The sequence below is a fragment of the Lepisma saccharinum genome, chromosome 1 (assembly GCF_977018435.1).
Source record: "Lepisma saccharinum chromosome 1, izLepSacc3.1, whole genome shotgun sequence".
Classification (NCBI taxonomy): Eukaryota; Metazoa; Arthropoda; class Insecta; order Zygentoma; family Lepismatidae; genus Lepisma; species Lepisma saccharinum.
In genome coordinates this window covers 135737964-135755682 of record NC_139229.1, presented here as the reverse complement: position 1 = coordinate 135755682, position 17719 = coordinate 135737964, and the positions used below count along the sequence as shown (strand labels likewise).

General features: G+C 37.2%; 1 protein-coding gene across 2 annotated transcripts in view; it reads right to left on the bottom strand.

Annotated features, from left to right (window-relative positions):
• The window catches only part of l(2)gd1 (lethal (2) giant discs 1), a 64712-nt gene that overhangs the window by 27753 nt on the left and 19240 nt on the right, over positions 1 to 17719 (bottom strand). For both annotated transcript variants that reach the window (XM_083138864.1, XM_083138873.1), the window contains exons 2-5: positions 13291 to 13420; positions 11025 to 11155; positions 4787 to 4992; positions 3323 to 3519 (exon numbers count right to left, since the gene is read on the bottom strand). In XM_083138864.1, coding sequence (XP_082994990.1) covers positions 3323 to 3519; positions 4787 to 4992; positions 11025 to 11155; positions 13291 to 13420 — 664 coding nt within the window. The remainder of the gene's footprint in view (positions 1 to 3322; positions 3520 to 4786; positions 4993 to 11024; positions 11156 to 13290; positions 13421 to 17719) is intronic.

Genomic DNA, 17719 nt, shown 5'->3' with positions numbered 1-17719 from the left:
TTTTTTGACTTGTTAGTGTTAAGTTTCCCAAAATTCGCATTTTTATTTTACAACATTTGTCTGCCAAATATATATGTGCTTTTAAACTATTATTTTAAATTGTAGGTCACATGGTCTACGTATTTTCGTGACAGTTTGATATGTTGGAACATATTTTTTGGGAAGTAAAAGTAAAGTGCTCCTCTGCACTTCTCCATGACGGTGTATAGGGGTGTGGAGTTAGGGCCCCGCACTTTCTTGATCACGGCTGAAGATGGGGGTGATGTGATCAGCACCACACTCCTGGCTACCTTTATCCCTCAAAGTTTTCTCAAGGTACCAGCTTCATATGATGCTGGGTGGGCGCCGGAGCATTTTGAATAGGTGGAAAAAAATCTCGGTTCTCCCCCGCAGGGGATCAACCGCGGGTCTCTCGCACAGTAGTCAGACGCCCTAACGACTGAGCTCCATTATTACTCGCTTGACAAATGCCGATGGTGCGCACTTAGCTTGGTAATTCAAAACATATCTCGTGCGACAAATACAAAGATGTGGCTCTCGTGTGACGGTAGATACGCACTCGATCTCCTATTAAACGTATAACTCTCTAGTTTACTCTTGAGTAAAATGTTGGAAAACTTGCATGTTCTATGTACACAAACATGGCCTAGAAAAGACTTTCTTGAAGAAAGTGATTTGCTTTTATGATTGAATGATTCGAGTAAATATCATATTAAAATATTTACGTATTTATTATTAGTATTTTATTTCATAATATTGGACATTGACTTCACTCAGTGCGAGACTAGTGACCATCTCTCACGAGATTAAACAGACAGGACAGAGAGTGGCGTTAATTTCATTGCTATACTAGTGTTGCAGTAAATTTGAGGTTGGGAGCATACACTTGCCAATTTTTATAACGTTCATCAATGCAGATTTATGTTTCACTTTTTCGTGATAGTATTCAATATATATCCCATTTGGTTGGATTCTTCTTGATATCTAAGAATAGTGCAATGTCAATGTAAACGTATGTTAACTTGTGCAAAAAGAGTAATACGTCAGGATGATGAAAGAAAACCTTTGTAAGCACTGCTACATTAAATAAGGCGAAGTGAGCCAGCAGAGTAATAAAATTCCAGCAGCATATTTGCAGTCTAAAGCTCTTCTTGTTTATGAATTCGATTTCTGTTGGATGTTGCAGTCCATGTTGTAGTGAGATACTTTGTCGGGTGGCGATATTCGACAAAAATCGTATGTATCAATGGAACCTATTTGTTTCCATGTTCCTTCAGTTTGCCCAATAAAATGCCTTACTACGACGCCCGACAACTATCGGACGGCCCCACCCGCTCGCATCCCCTCCATTGTTGACAAGTCCCCTTACTACTCCCATACGGACAAGAAAATATTATAATCCACGTAATATTTAGAGGCTTAACCTTTACTCCCCCGATGATACCATATGGTATCATCAGAGTAAGGTCGTACTGGCCCGATGATACCATATGGTATCATGGTGCTGATTACGAAATGAATGTGCGTTTTGGACCTTCATAATCTTATGTTTGGGTGGAAACTCTGACACAGGTTTGGAGAAAGCCTGGGAAATTCATATTGATGACCAACTTCCCCCTCTCCGCAACATATCCATGCCACATTTCCGAACAGAGTTTCACATTTTGGTTCATTATTCAACTTGTATGGCACCCAGGAATATGAAACATGTTTTAATCTCTTTGGAAACGTCCATTCTTTGAAGAGAATACTAACGTTTGCACCCTCTTCCCAAAATAGCAGGAGAAGAGGGGGCAAATTCCAGATTTTTTTTTTAAAATTAGATGGTTGCGCCCCCAAACCCCCCTTCCTCAGTTCGGCGTTCTGAATTGTACACGATTGCATGCTATGATGTTTTAGCTAAAAAAAAAAAACTTATCCGAAGTAGATTGCTCTCATAGTGCGCGAGGTATAACAAATTTCCTCCAAAAATGCAAATTACCTATTTTTCGTAAAAAAAATAATCACATTTTGGCTTATTATTCAACTTGCATAGCACCCAAAGAACATGAAACATGTTTCATTCTCTTGAGAAATGTCCATTCTTTGAAAGGAATACTAAATTTCGCGCCTCCTTAACAAATAGCGGGAGAAGAGGGGGCAAACTCCAGATTTTTATTGTTTTTTCATTCAAATTCGGAGGTTGTGCCCCCAAAAACCCCTTCCTCGGTTCGGCATTCTAAATTGTACACGTTTCCATGCTCTGATGTTTTAGCTGCAAAACAAAACTTATCCGAAGTACATTGCTCCCATAGTGCCAGAGTTATAACAATTTTCCTCCAAAAATACAAATTACCTATTTTTCGTAAAAAAATAATAATCACATTTTGGCTTATTATTCAACTTGTATGGCACCCAAGAACATGAACCATGTTTCATTCTGTTGAGAAATGTGCATTCTTTGAAAAGAATACTAAAGTTCGCGCCTTCTGCCCAAAATAGCGGGAGAAGAGGGAGCAAACTCCAGATTCTTATGTTTTTTCCATTGAAATTCGGGGTTCTGAATTGTACACGGTTGCATGCGCTGATGTTTTAGCTACAAAACAAAAGTTATCCGAAGTAGATTACTCCCATAGTGCCCGAGTTATAACAATTTTCCTCCAAAGAGTGTTTGAATTTAAAATTCCCGCCGAGAAGCCTGGGCGAGATAATTTTTCTTTCTCTCTCTCCCTCTCCTCCTGCCATCACTGGTTTCTGGCGCCATAGTTGTGTTGCGCTTAAAAGGGGCCTAAAAGTTGAGGCCGAAACTTACGAACGAGATTTCCTGTTCCCGTGCAGAGTTCCGTAATGATATCTTTAAATAAAGAAATAAATTAAGTAAAAAAATAAAAAAGTCAATGAAGACGAAATTCCCTGACATTTCCCTGACTTTTTTTGACACCTCAAATTCCCTGACTTTTCCCGGTTTTCCAGGTCTGTCGCCACCCTGAATTATTATAAATGTCTGATGAAGGGAGCGTGTGTTCTCCTGAAACATCACAACAAAAGACTGTGTTTTTATGCTTGTAAAAACCGTAGACTACAAGAGAAATAATTTGTAAAGTAAATGCCAAAATACATTATAGGCACCTGGCTAATGAGCCATTCATGCTCTTCATGGAATATTTACAATTTTATATCGGATCAGTAGGAATATGAGTTCAGTAAATGTTATATCTGCACTTTATCAGCATCAGTTATATTTTCATACTGGCTCATCCTTACTTTCTGACATCGACATCACTGATATAATTAAATATGATACAAACTAAATCCAATGCAGAAGTTTTTACAGATGAATTACCTGCTGGTGCGTCATCTGTTGGACTAGGCTTCGGTGATGGTGTTTGTGAAGAAACTGGCGAGGTCACTGAAGAAGGTGATGGAGACTTCTTCTGAACACCTGTGGTTACTGCAGGTGGAATGTCATCCTCATTGATGGGCCTACCACCTTTTGCCTGTTTGAGGAGGTCTTTTAGAGTTTTGAGGCCTCTTCCAAATCTGAAACATATTAACATCGAGTAACACAGTCTATGAAGACTGTTATAAATGACAGTTTACAGACAATTCAACAAGGGGGAAAAACAAGTGGCAAGAAATTTCAAGGCAGTTTTATGAATGGCATCTTGCAAACTTCTTGCCTACATCATACCTACTTGTAGGTAAGTTTAATTTCATATCTAAAAATGTAATCACTTCTCACCTCAGGTGCTAGATAGAATATGACCCGACACTTCACAGCTTTCTAACCCACATCGTCAAGGGAGAGATATTATGAGTATAAGCAAGGTTAAAGGCCAAAAGATGCAAACATTGTGACTCAAATACCAACGTCAGCAATGTTGACTTCTATGCAGCAGTCTGGAGGCAACTTCATTATGCCTGCTTCTATTAACCTTTTTGTTTGTTTTTATTTGCTCTTGACAAAGTGGGTGAGAAATCTGAGAAATGTCCTTTAGCAAATTGTTGTGCGCTGTTTCCTTTCTAACAGCCTTTTGCATTTCTTAATTAAAGCTTTGCCAATTTAACATTTTTCTAACATAACTTTGTTAAAGTGAAGAGAAGGAAGAGCAAATTATATCTGCAAATGGAAAATTTATTTATTGCAAAATCATTTGGCCTCATAAGTTTACACATTGCAGTTAGAATAATTTTTGTTTTGTTTGTAAATAGATTGTGGTATGGTTGTAATGTTGTTGCCTTGTAACCAAAAAGTTCTGGATTCAATACCCAGTGTAGGCACATCCACAATGGTTCAGAACCTGCTATAAACTGTAGATATGGTCCCGATTAGCATATGTGTGCATAAAGTGAACCTAAAACAAAAAGCCGAAAGTTATTAGTCGCTCAGTCGGTAACGTGTCTGACTACCAAGCTCAAGGTCCCGGGTTCGATCCCCGGCTGGTTCAAATCCGGGAACTTTTCTAAATTGGAAGCGGCCCCGGCGCCCACCCAGCATCGAATGACATGGGTACCTGGGGGAAACCCTGGGGGGTAAAGGCAGTCAGGGGCGTGATGCTGATTACATCACCCCTACTTACGACCGGATCAAGAAAGTGTGGGGCGTTACTCTCACACCACCTATACGCCTTCATGGCGTGGTGCTAAGCACAGGGGAGCACTTTACCTTTTTTTAACCTTTTTAACAGTAATTATTCTCTGCCTATTCCAAGTGCAAATGTAGCTTTTTTCCACTACTTCACAACAAATTTATTAAATGCTCATATTAACATATTGAATACTTATCAGAAAAGAGATAAGGAATTACCTCCTTGATCGAGAAGATTCTCCTGCACTCTTCGCATTGGCTTCAGCAATTTCATACATTTTTACTCTCTCCTCCAACAGTGACACAATGGGAACTGATTGGGATGACGAAGGCACCTCCGGGACATTTTCACTTGCTAAAGCAGCACGATTGTGGTTTCCTGAATCCTGGATCTCATCATCAGACACCAAAGAATTCAGTTCTGCCTGCAATAATATGTACACAGTTTACACTAATAGTGGAGGTGAACCGATTGATATAATGCTAGGAATGGAATAGATCTTTATGTACTATATGTCCAGAAAGTAAATGCTCGGTGGCTGTGGCCAAATCTGGAACTAACGTTGGTATGAGAAATTATTTGCAACATGTAACAATCCCACATCGCATTTACAATACATGAGAGTAGACAGGAGAGAATAAGTTACCACGGAAGTCTAAAGTCGGAATCACGAACCTTCCGACCCTCTGTAAACAAACCGTCTCACTTCGAGTAACGTATCACTCTGTGTCAGCTGTTCACGGATGGCGCGGTCATCATATGCTGCTGTTCACTCGCATTTCACCAGAATACGTTACATGAAAAAAGTATTCCTATTTTCTATGACATCCTTACACATTGAAACATAAGAAATTTTTGAAGTGTGATTAAATACATGTTCTTGTTGAAGCTTGAAGTACAGGTATGAAAATATTTTCGACTTCAAAAAAAATCATTTATCTGACACTGGGTTAATGGGTCCCTCCTCCCCCTTTTCTCTCAGCATGACGGGGCCAAAGTAAAACTAAAAGTTGATTCAGTAAATTCAAGCCTTTTCGTTTTATTGCTACCCCTTCCACCAAGCTTTTGCTCAACATTGCTGACATGCAGAGAATTATTTTTCTCCTTTGTCCAACAATGTACCACCAGTTTTTGCAAAAACTAGATAAGACGAAAGATAAAAAAAAAATAGATTGTTTATCTTCATTCATTTCTCTTTCTTGAGCATTGAAAAAAAGCAACAATAAGCAGCACATTATTTATGCAAAGGAAACATATTTAGTTACTTTAATCCAATGGGAGAGGTTCGATGCCTGTCAGATCTTCATCACAACTATCTTCCGATTCACTTTATCAGTCATTAACTTGGATAACGAATCTTTCTACATTTAAATCGTCTGTCAGGTTGTCCACTTCTGATTCAATGACTGAGTCGGCCTAGTTACGCGCCGAAATCGAAGAAGATATTGACTTTGTATCACTCCACTCACCAGTACCTAACAACATACAAACGTTCTTTAAAAAGTGAAAGAACCTCATCACTCCCCCCCCCCTCCCCTGCCTCTCTTTAAACAACCATATCCCTTGCTTACAAAATTATTCAGCTCACCACCACAAGGAGGTTTCGTTTGTGGAACCACATGATTGAACTAAGGGGATGATGTCATATCGTCGAAGCTACGCGTTGAGGAAGAGAACTTGCCAACATACCAATGGTCTTGCTTTTGCTTCTCATCAAAGGCAGAACTTCCTTTACAGTGCAGTGCCAACTAGTGTATACCTAGGATGGATTTAATTTCACGTTCCGGTATGACTGTTATTTTTAATAAAAATTAAATGGGTTTGAGAGTAACTACTTGATATTAAACCTCTTACAAAATGTGGAAAGGCATGTATAACCGTATTAAACGACATTCTTTCCTCGGCAAACAGACACAGTCGTGGTTATTTTTTGAAAAATAATAATGAAAATGGTTTCTTTTTTACATCATAGTTTATAAAAGTACAAGTCAAAATCTTATATGGAATTAGATACTGAACCAAGAGTATTTTTAACTTTCGAGTAATAAATAAAATTGCCAGGAATCATCAACTCAAGAACAATGTATTAAAAGAAAGTTATCAATGTCGAAGTATGCATTTTACATATTATTCAGTATACATATAAAGCACAAATTAGGACTTTGTCCTTTCATTATCACACTTTATATTTCAATTCAGTTCTTTTCCGTTTTTTAAACCAGGTATACTTTCATATTCTGATGAACAATAATATCTTTCAGATTATGTCAATTTTTACGAGACAACTCGTTTCATTTTTTGCAATTTAGAAGCAAGAAAAATTCACCACATGTTAATTCAAAGTTCAATGGATTCTTCAAATTCAAAAATAATAGATAACTGTCCACATTAACAACTTATTTCTTGCATATTATGGCTATATGCGTTCCAAATATACTTATCTGAAAAGTCCATGTGAAGATAAGATGGCGGCCAATTTCCGTCTTTGCGACAGTTCACTATTTCAATGTCCTTTCAACTTAAAAGGTTCTTCACGGCCTTTCTGAAGATCGAAAAACCGATACTATTCTTTTTGTAACAGGATTATCGCATTTTTATGGATGAATCTTGTTATTACATAAAAATAGACTCAATTTAAGTCTCTGAAAAATTTTACCAAAACTTATTTCAAATGGTTTGTACGTGTTAGTAATACATATTAAATACATATTCGTACTCATATACTTATGAATGAGCAAGTAAAACCTGTTGAAAACACACTTATGTGCGATTTTGCATAAATTGGCAATCTACGGTAAGCACATTTTTGATCCATAACAAACCAAATTACATCGCTGAATTATAAAAATATATTAAATGTTTGAAGTTTACATACGTACTTCAATTAAAACAAAGCCAAAGTGATGCAAATTTAATATTGTACAAATATAAACCACCAAATACGAACTTAAATCGTAGATTTTAACTGATAAAAATTATTTTATTTTTCACGTTATGATGGTACTCATTATGGTACTGTGAACTAGACATACAGTTCTTGCTTTGCGTTCATGCAAGATCAAGAAACAGTGAAACGTTAATGTTGAAATTCTTAGCAACCACATCAAAAATTCAAGGTGTAATTGAAAAAGATATTGGTTGATTTATGAATAGAATTTACACTGCAAACATTTCAATTTTTAAAACTAAAAATGTATTAGCTAAGAACATATTAGGTTATGTAAGTCGACCGAAGTAGTCCAGATCCTAACCATGCGTGTGCCGACTACGTGGGTGCACCGCCGCACCCACAAGATTTTTAGTTTGGTAAAAACAAAATAAAATAAATATTTCTCACTTGCCATTATCAAAAAATAATAAGCAATTAAACATTGAGATGGAAGTTAAAATTTCTAACCTCTAAAACATTAATGTTTCAAATGTGTTTGTGGAAAGACAACCAAGCAACACATTTCCCCTTTCTTTGCCTGTCTCTGGCCAAGTCAAAGGCAGTCCCCACAATAACAATGGAAGTGTATTGTATTGTGAATAGAATCCCATCTTCTCGGCTTGCTTTGATGTTTCCTTACAAGTGACACACTACAATACGCCCACTCCATTCGTCAACAATTGTTTTAAAATAACTACTTGCCGATATTGAGCACTAATAAAGAATAAACCGAATGGTGATTCTTCGTGAATTAATATAATTTGTAAGACATTCGCCAAAGAGGCTAGCAGTGTTTCAATCGCTACAAGAAGCCAACGAAGATGGTGTTGTAAAAAACATTCCCAGACTGACTTTGCGACCATTCGGTTCCACAAGGTGGTGTGTGAAGGTAAAATCACTACAATCGTTGGAAAGTAATTATGACGTTCTCTTGAAATTTTTGGAAGATCTGTCAGAAGAAAAAAGCGAAGTCGGTGGGAAGGCTAGTGGATATTTTTCAAACCTACATCAATTCAGATTTCTTATTTTCCTGAAAATGTTAATTTCAGTTTTCGGCAGGATTGAACAACTTCATTCTTCTTTTCAGAAGAAATCATTGTCATACCGAGAAATCAAAACTTTGGTGGAAACTTTGTCTGCAAGTTTAGCTTCACAAACGGATATATTTTTAGAGTTGTGGAATGAAACCATGAGGAAAGGGAAGGAATTGAACATTGATAAACCAGTTTTGCCTAGAAAAAGCAACATGCTAGAACGCTACGACGAAGGTAGTGATCCTTATATGTATCAAACGCCGGAGGAAATGTACAGACAGATATTTTTTGAAATAATTGATGTGGCTGTGGATTTGCTAAATCGTAGATTTCAAACAAAGGTTTTGGAACTTATTTCACAACTTGAAGCTTTTGCTATCGGTCAAATTGGTGCTGACCGAATTCTGCAGTTCTATGGGACAGACTCTGATAAAGACAAGCTAACATTGCACAGGGACATGTTTCTAGATGTGTGCAGAATGAACAAAGAAAAAGTGGCCAACTTGTCAGACATTACAAATATTTTAAGTAGAGAAAACAGTGGTCGTATGCGTGAAATGCTCACAGAATTTGTGAAGTTTGTACAGGTGATTTTAACTATACCTGTTACTTCTTGTACTTCTAATCGGTCATTTTCAGCACTTAGACGATTGAAAACGTTTTTGCGCTCAACAGTGACCCAAAAAAGATTGAATGATTTGGCAATTTTGCAAGTTCATAAAGAAATGACTAAAAATATTGACATTACCAAAATTGCAAACAAATTCATAAGTGCAAATGACGTAAGAAGGAATGTGTTTTATATTGAAAGTTAACATGTCATTATTATTATTATTATTATTTGGTACATAAAATTAGTCATTTTGTAGTTTCTGTTCACAACAAAATCCTTGCATAGTTCTTTCTGCAATACAATTAAAATTATTTGCATTTATGAAGTTTTTCATTTTAATTTGTATGAATGTGGTATTTTCTTTTAGTAACGTGTTGATAATATCATTGCATCTTGCAATCATTGTGCATGTAAGTTGTGTAAAGTATAAAATACTTGATAATTACAGATCTAACCGCCATTGATATGCACCCACACAAATTTTTGAAAGTCGGCACCCTTGATCCTAACATTATAATTGTGATGTAAAATCTTTAGCTATATATAAGAATAGCGAAAATAAAGTTCTGAAGACTTCCTTTAGCACATTGTTTTTGGCCAATCAGTATCGTGTTGATTTACATTTGTAGTATCCATAAGCTGTATAAAAGTATAAACATCTGACTCATCTGTATTCTAGGAATCCAGAACAATATTTCTTTAGATACAGATTATATTAAACATATTTGTAGGTGACAATGCAAACTTGTGTCAACAAACCCGAAATCATCTTAAGTTTAAAATATAGAGGCATGTAATTTACAGTCACAATGAAAGTAGGTATGATCTGACAGCTCTATGTTTGGTCAGCAAGTGTAAAAAGTATTTGTTAAGAAGGAAAAACCTAAGGTGCTTTTCGAAATTAGCAGGCGAAATCATGGATTAAAAATGCATGTGGTATGCACTTCCCACATTCCATGTATCTGATCCGAGACTCTGTGGTTACACAATTAAAAAAAAAATTCACTTCCTAAATGCGATTTTGAACACTCACATGTTGGAGCCTCATTGTAACAAAAAAAAAAAAAAAAAAAACTTTTCTAACCGGGCTCGAACACACATTCTCCAGAGCGTGAAGCGGTAACACTAACCAGTCACCTACAGTTTCTACTGGTAGGTGACTATTTACTTATCATGTAAGTTTTTGAATTGTTTCACCACTTGTGTTTCTTATCGCTTATTTTCTTTCAAATATAGTTGTTTTCCAGACCGTTACAATCTTTTACCTTCTGCCATCCATGGCCTTATGGAATACATTATTGGGACGTATCCCCCAGAAAAGAGAATACCTTAATTTCAAAAAACTTGAGGTGGGAATGGTGTGTTCAGTCACACATTTGACCTTAAAATTTTTCATATTTCAAGTTTTGGTTGCAACGTCACCATAAACCGAGCATTTACTATCTGGATATATAGTACTCTGTCAGTATCAGTCAATATAAACATATGTGAGCATCAATTTATCATTACACTTACTGCAATATAGTTCAAAATTCTTCTATTGCATCATTATTTTGATTTTGGCTAATCACGAAGATGAGGATGAGTGATGATATGATGAAAGTGATAAAGGGACACTCACAAAGAACACCCATGCCTGGCCAGGATTCGAACCTGTGACCCCGGGCATCATAGCACACTGTGCTAACCACTCCCACCACAGAGGCTAGCCATATTTTGATGAACATAAGGATATGCAGGTTTTGTAAATGTATTACCTTTTTGTTAGACAATTCTACAAATAATGGATGCACCAGTAGGAGGGAAAATTTTATAAAATGAACTTGACAAAAAAGAAGATCCCCCATTAAAATGTAGTTTTACATGTTTCTTGAACATACCAATAGGGATGGATCATCTTCATCTCCAGAAATATCATCATCTGATGGCACTTCATTCATGCTTGCAGCTATCATGGCACTTAAATCATTTTTTGCAGCATTCTGTCTTGCCTTCGCTCCACGATCTGCACCTGCAAGGATTAACACCAGGTCACTGTTTATTCTTCACCTGTGCATATATATGTATTTTCCCCGAGTTTCTGTTCACAGATGCTCAACAAAAATTAAAGTTACATTTCATCAATTAAAAAGCCCTAAATCAGTATCAATCTTTGTTACTAGGAATTTTCATAGACATGAAATAAAGTTTTTAATCAGAATTTCATCTAAACAACACAATTCTTACTCTAAGGGAGATTTCTTATTACCAAAATGACAAGCAACACATGAGGTGTCAGTCACCTAGCATCTGAGTGGTGAGTGGCATGTCACTTCTTATTCCTATAGAATGCAACATTCATTCACAATGAAATGAAACAGGAGATGTTCAAACTAGTCACCTTTGATGAACACACATTTTTTATATATTTTTATTAAGACACCCACTAACTTAAGCTGGCGAGAGGGTCTAGAAATAATCTTTTACAGAGGTCCCGAAATTGGACACAAGACTGTTTTGTATTGTGTGGCCTGTTTATTAGTCTGGCGACTGTGAAGTGATAGGGTGCTTGTTACGTATAGCATTTTTTCTAGTGTATTCAACCACAAAGTGTGTTATGGCTCAGCAAACATTTTCTACTGCTTCATATGCGTTAACTCAATCAGCATGTGAAGTTCAATGGCAATTTGAAACAAAATTCCCAGTTGCAAAAGTTCCATGCAATTTTTATCTCTGGGGTAAATTAAAAATGATGTATACATCAAATCCACACACCCGGTCAAGAACTGTAATGTAACATGCGCAAAGAAATTATACCAACATTAATCAATGGAAACTGCAGCGAGTTATGGGTAACTTTATCAACAGGTGTCAAAAATGTGTGGAAAACGAAGGTGGCCAGATTCAGCACCTTCTTTTATAAATGGGTAAGTAAATAAATCACTCTCTAAACTAGTTATGGAAACTTGAATGCTTAATTCACTGACATACAGTGCTGACTACAGCTGCGAGTGCTTGCAAAACACCAATGCGGTGGTCTACACTTAATGGATCGGTCTGAAAATAAAGTATCAAGGCTTCAAACTTTATATACAAGGTAATTTTGGCATTATTATTTCTGTTTGTGTAGCTATTGGTTAGAATTTGCCTTCAACATCATGTAGAAGGGTTGTATTTTGGTTATGGTTGCTTGTGTTTAAAAGAGCCACCACTTGGGAGATGCTTAGGTCAACATGAATGCAGCATTTGGGTCACTCTGGCATTTAAGCTGTTTGATTCTAGGTTACAGCTAGTTGAATGTTACTTACCACCTGTCATGTGTCATTTTGGTGTGAATTCTCCCTTAGATTCATCTCACCAAAATAATAAAAATAATACATTGTCTTCAATGTCATATGAGAGAGAGAGAGAGTGAGTGAGTGAGTGAGTGAGTGAGTGAGTGAGTGTGAGAGAGAGAGAGTGAGTGAGAGAGAGTGAGTGAGAGAGAGTGAGTGAGTGTGTGTGTGTGTACACACACACACACCATTCACTCAGTTAACAATACAATTTAGCCTTCAAGTGCTGTATATAGATCCTTATCCTGCTTACATCCTACAAAAAATGTACAAATACTAAAATTTGATCCACATTATTAAGATTAATGGAAACAACACTGTGGTTTCCTTTATTTGCAAAGATCCAAAATTACATATACTCATATCAGGGGAAAGTGGACTTTAGTGTGTAGGAAGGACAAAATTTTTGATGTAAAATATGCATCAGCATTCTGAGGTCTTTATTAATTGTCTGTGATATAGACACGGCACAGGAACTATAATGATTGGAATGGTAAAATTTGAAAAAACACAAGTCTTCCCTAAAACAAGACTTGAAACACAACAGCAACCTCTATCCACCACGATTTTCATCACTGTAAGATTTCAAAAATTTCCGTTTTGTGTCCATCCAATGCTACATCAGACATTTACTGATCATTGTATGTTCACCAGAAACGTGCAGATGGGGAAAAAGTTTAATTCTTTCTTGATGGATATCCTCACAATTCCATTGACAGATATTTTCTAAAGTTAGGAATTGGTACAAAATTAGAGCATATTTTCGTAAATGTGAATTTCACATGTTATTTTTTTATATAAAAAGGGTAGTAAGTAAATGAAAATAACTAACTTCTTGCAGTCTTTTTTGGCACATGACCTGATAATAATGCAGCTAATTCGGCTTCAATTTCTGGATCATCTCCATCGTCTCCAAGCATATCATCTAGGTTATCATCTAAGTTGGTGCCAAACAGTCCAATCTGAAAATAAAAACATAATTGTATGTAAACTGTCTTACTCCTTGTGCTGGAAAATATGTTGGGCACATACCTTAAGTTTTAACAAAACAAACGAAAATAACTGACCTCAAAAATCAGGTGAAACCAATTATTTTACAGACTTAAGGAACACTTTAGGCAAAAGCATCAGTCGCAGAGTTTTATTTATTGAAATGTTCCACATGGCATCCAAAGGAGCAGAAATAAACTCAGCTGCAGACATTAATGCTAATTTTAATTAACTTTGGTGCAAACAAGAAGTTGCTGTTTGTAAATACATTGTGAAAAATAATTTACCAAAGAAAGAGCTCCAACAGCAAACATTTGCTCACATCTGTAAATACCACGGTAGAGGCGTAGCTGCCAATGTGAATATTAACATAGATGTCATCTTTTGATTTAATTCATTAAAAACTCATCCAAAGTTTACTTGCATGTACATCCAAAAGAATTATATTTTAAATACACTGCAATCATAATACATATCAATTCCACAGCAAAAAAGGGTATATTTAAATCTAATAGATTATTCCCATAAAGATATATTGTTAGAATAAAACATATGCCACAAAATATCAGTATTTTATCTGCATTCTCAGAGGTGTTCCAGAAAGTGGAAAACCAAAACATATATCACTTTAACATTACGGTTCCCAAAGTGTGCACTGCAGCACCCGGGGCACCGTGGTTGGCTTACAGAGGCACCGCGAAATGTTCCAATATTTTCACTGAAATGACACTTATTCCAAATATGTGCTTATTTAGTGCTTTTTACACAAAATATTTCTGAAATTGAAACATGTGTTTACTCTTAAGGCAAGCAACCTAACCATACTGAGTTTCACAAGTGTTAGATAGGCCTACATTTTGACTTGGGCACCGCGGAAAAATCTTGAAACACTGAGGGCACCGTGCATCGAAAAAGTTTGGGAACCACTGCTTTAACCAGACGGATATTTCGATATTGACAAAAAAAGTTAAGCAGCCAGAGGAATGGTCTAACTTGAATATCATTTCGTACACGTGTATACCTTTGATATGTACGTAAATGATTAGAGTTGCAATGATTTGTAATGTCTAGAATGGCCACCAGAGTGCATTAGTTGTGCCACCGCATGATAGTGTTATCAGGCCTGATGGCATACATAAGGCGTGTGTGGGACATCAGACAGTCAATTAACACTGTGAGAGAAGATGATCAACACAGAGAATGCCTCGTAGACGCATCAGACAGCATTACCAGCACTTGACGGAGTTCAAAAGGGAGTCTGCATGAGGACAATTGGTCGAATCGTGCAATTGCCAGGCATCTTGGGCATTCAGATGTCACAGTGACCAGATGTTGGCACCAATGGATGGGATACGTGAGGGCACCTGCAGACATAGTGAAGGTTCCAGTAGACCAAGACTGGCCACACCAAGGGAGGATCGCAGTATTGTGCGCCAAGCATTTTGCAACCCCATCACATCTGTTTCTGCTATCCGGACACACGTACAGGACTCTCTCAGGATGTCTACTATTTTTTGAAAACAAAATTCCCTGACTTTTCCAGATCAAGAACAAAAATTTTCCAGACCAAGTCATTAGGGCAATTAATGTACATGAACATGTATGTACAGTAGCAACGATTAGGGGAGTGTATGGGGGGATTGTCCCCCTACTTTTTGCCCCACCAATATCATCTCTTAATGCTATGTCTTATCTACCAAGAAAAAATTAAATGTCCTTGCCCCAACCCCAAAGTTTTGGCACCCAGTCAAAGGTGATATATGTAAGAAAATCAGAGCACTTAGATGAAAATTCACACTTAGTCACACTCAAGTTTAAAACCGTAAACTGTAGTACATCAGATTAATCTTTTCACCACAAAGCATACTTTATCCTCTTGTATCTGTATATTTATGGGAATTTACCAATATACTAGCAAGCTTTCATTATCACATTATGTGAAATTATTGATGGCCTCCTTTCACCCCTTATAGCCATCCGATCCACCCACACATAAAATAATTATTTTATCAATTTTTTGGAGTTAATTTATTTCCATAACAATTCAGTAGCCACAAGAAAAATAATATATATGTTTATAAACTGAATGTAATTTTGTATAATAGTTTTCTGAATGCAAAAGAACACATTACTTGAAAAACACAACTACACTATTTTGTTCTTTAATGCTTTCATCTTTTCATCAAACTCTTGGATCTCCTTTGCAGATCTCTCAAGGATTTTAGCTTTTTTGTACTCAGTTCTTTCAGTTCTGCCATACTTCTTTTCCTCTCTTCTAAATGAGTGTTCTGAGTTTTTGTTGTATCATGCTTCCTTTTCAGTGCTTCCTTCCACTGTCCATTTGCATTCCTTGCTGCATGGATTAAAGATTTTGTCATAGAGACTTTTTCAACCCTCCATAACTTACAATTGCATCATGTATACATCATTGAGCAATAAGTGAGTCCTCATCAAGATTATCCACAAGACATCGATTATTTACAGAGAAACTGCGCTCAGCAGAAGCATTTCCATGTGAAAGCATTAAAATCTTCTGGACAAACAGTATAAAGGCACTGTTGTTACAGTCTTCAAGAACTGTCATCCACATCTGATCCAGCCGATTAACAGCAATGTCAAAATTTTTCATTCTTGCAATCACACTGTCATTACTACATAAGTCAGAAAAATGGCGCTTTTCAACTAGGACTTGTAATGCCACATTTACTCGGTCTTCGCCTACTTTTCCAACAAAAACAGATGCTGGAGAGAGACATGCTGCACCATATGAGAGCCTATATTTCAATGGTGATCTCATACATATCTTCTTACACAAACATTGTAATATTTTCAGACAATCTTCACAAAGATGTAATACCTGAATGTCAGATAGTTTCACAGATCTAAATGCTGCTCGGGTTTCAAATCCAATGTAAACTTCTTTTGCAGAACACACACATTCTGGATCAGTTAGATTTAGTTTCAAAAGATCTTCAGAACTTACAGCTTCAAGCAGAATGGACTTCTTTATAAACCTGGACATAAGGGATTTCAGTAGCTTGAGCAAATGTTCATAAAGGAAAGACACCATTGGTGAATCAGACTGAAACCTGACAAGAAAGGGTTCTATACCAGCTGCAAGAAAGAAGTCTGAAAGAGAATTGATAACACAGGATTCCTCACTTGTGACTTAATAGTTTTAAACGTTTCACACCTTGGTTGTTCCTTGGTACCAGAAACTCTTGTCAGCATAGGTAAAAGGTACTGTGCATTGCTTTTTCCACCACACTTCCATCGTCTAACCACCGAATTGGACAAAACTTTTTTGGAATCCTGTAATTCTTGTGAAATCTGCTCTCAGAGCTGGAAAATCTTTAAATAAATTGTACACTGCTCTTAAGAATACCACTATGTTCCAACCAGAACTCTGAAAATATGCTTTGAAAGCACCATGAAGAACGAAGTCCGCAGCTTCCTATTTCCAAATTGATACCTTTTACACCTTCTTGAAATACCAGTAGCAAGTCACTAGCTTTGGTAGGCCCAGAAACAAAAATACAAATTTTTCGAGAAAAATAGTAAATTTCCCTGACTTTTCCAGAAAAATAAAATTCCCTGACTTTTCCAGGTTTTCCAGACACCCTGCTCTCTACAACAACCTGTGTCATCCCGCATCATTGGTCGTAGACTGGTAGCAGCCAGACTACGAGTTCACCATCGCATGTGGAGGCTGCCATTAACATCAGAACACAAACACAAACAGCTGCATTTGGAATGTTGCCATAACTGGGAGGCATGGACTGCTGACGACAGTGTTGAATGGCGTTGCATCATGTTCAGCGATGAAAGTCAGTTCTGCATTACAACGGATGACCAGTGTGTGCGAGTATTGCAACGCCGAGGGAGAGAACACATCCTGCCAATATTGTGGAGATGACACACCAGCATAACCCCTGCCATCATGGTGTGGGGAGCCATTGGGTATGACTTCAGATCATTGGTAGTGGTTCTGGGGATTCTGACGCACAGTGCTACGTCACGGATATCCTGTGTTACCCCTCTTGAGACAATATCCTGGTACAGTCTTTCAACATGACAACGCTCGTCCGCACATGGTACATGTGTCTATGGACTGCATGCATCATGTTGAGGCACTCCCATGGCCAGCAAGATCCCCTGATCTGTTCCCAATAGAACATGTAAGGGATCAGCATGGACGTCAACTCCGACCCAGTGCTGATTTGCAGGTTACATCGGCCGTGGGCCGACTTGCCTCGGGCTCTACGACTCCA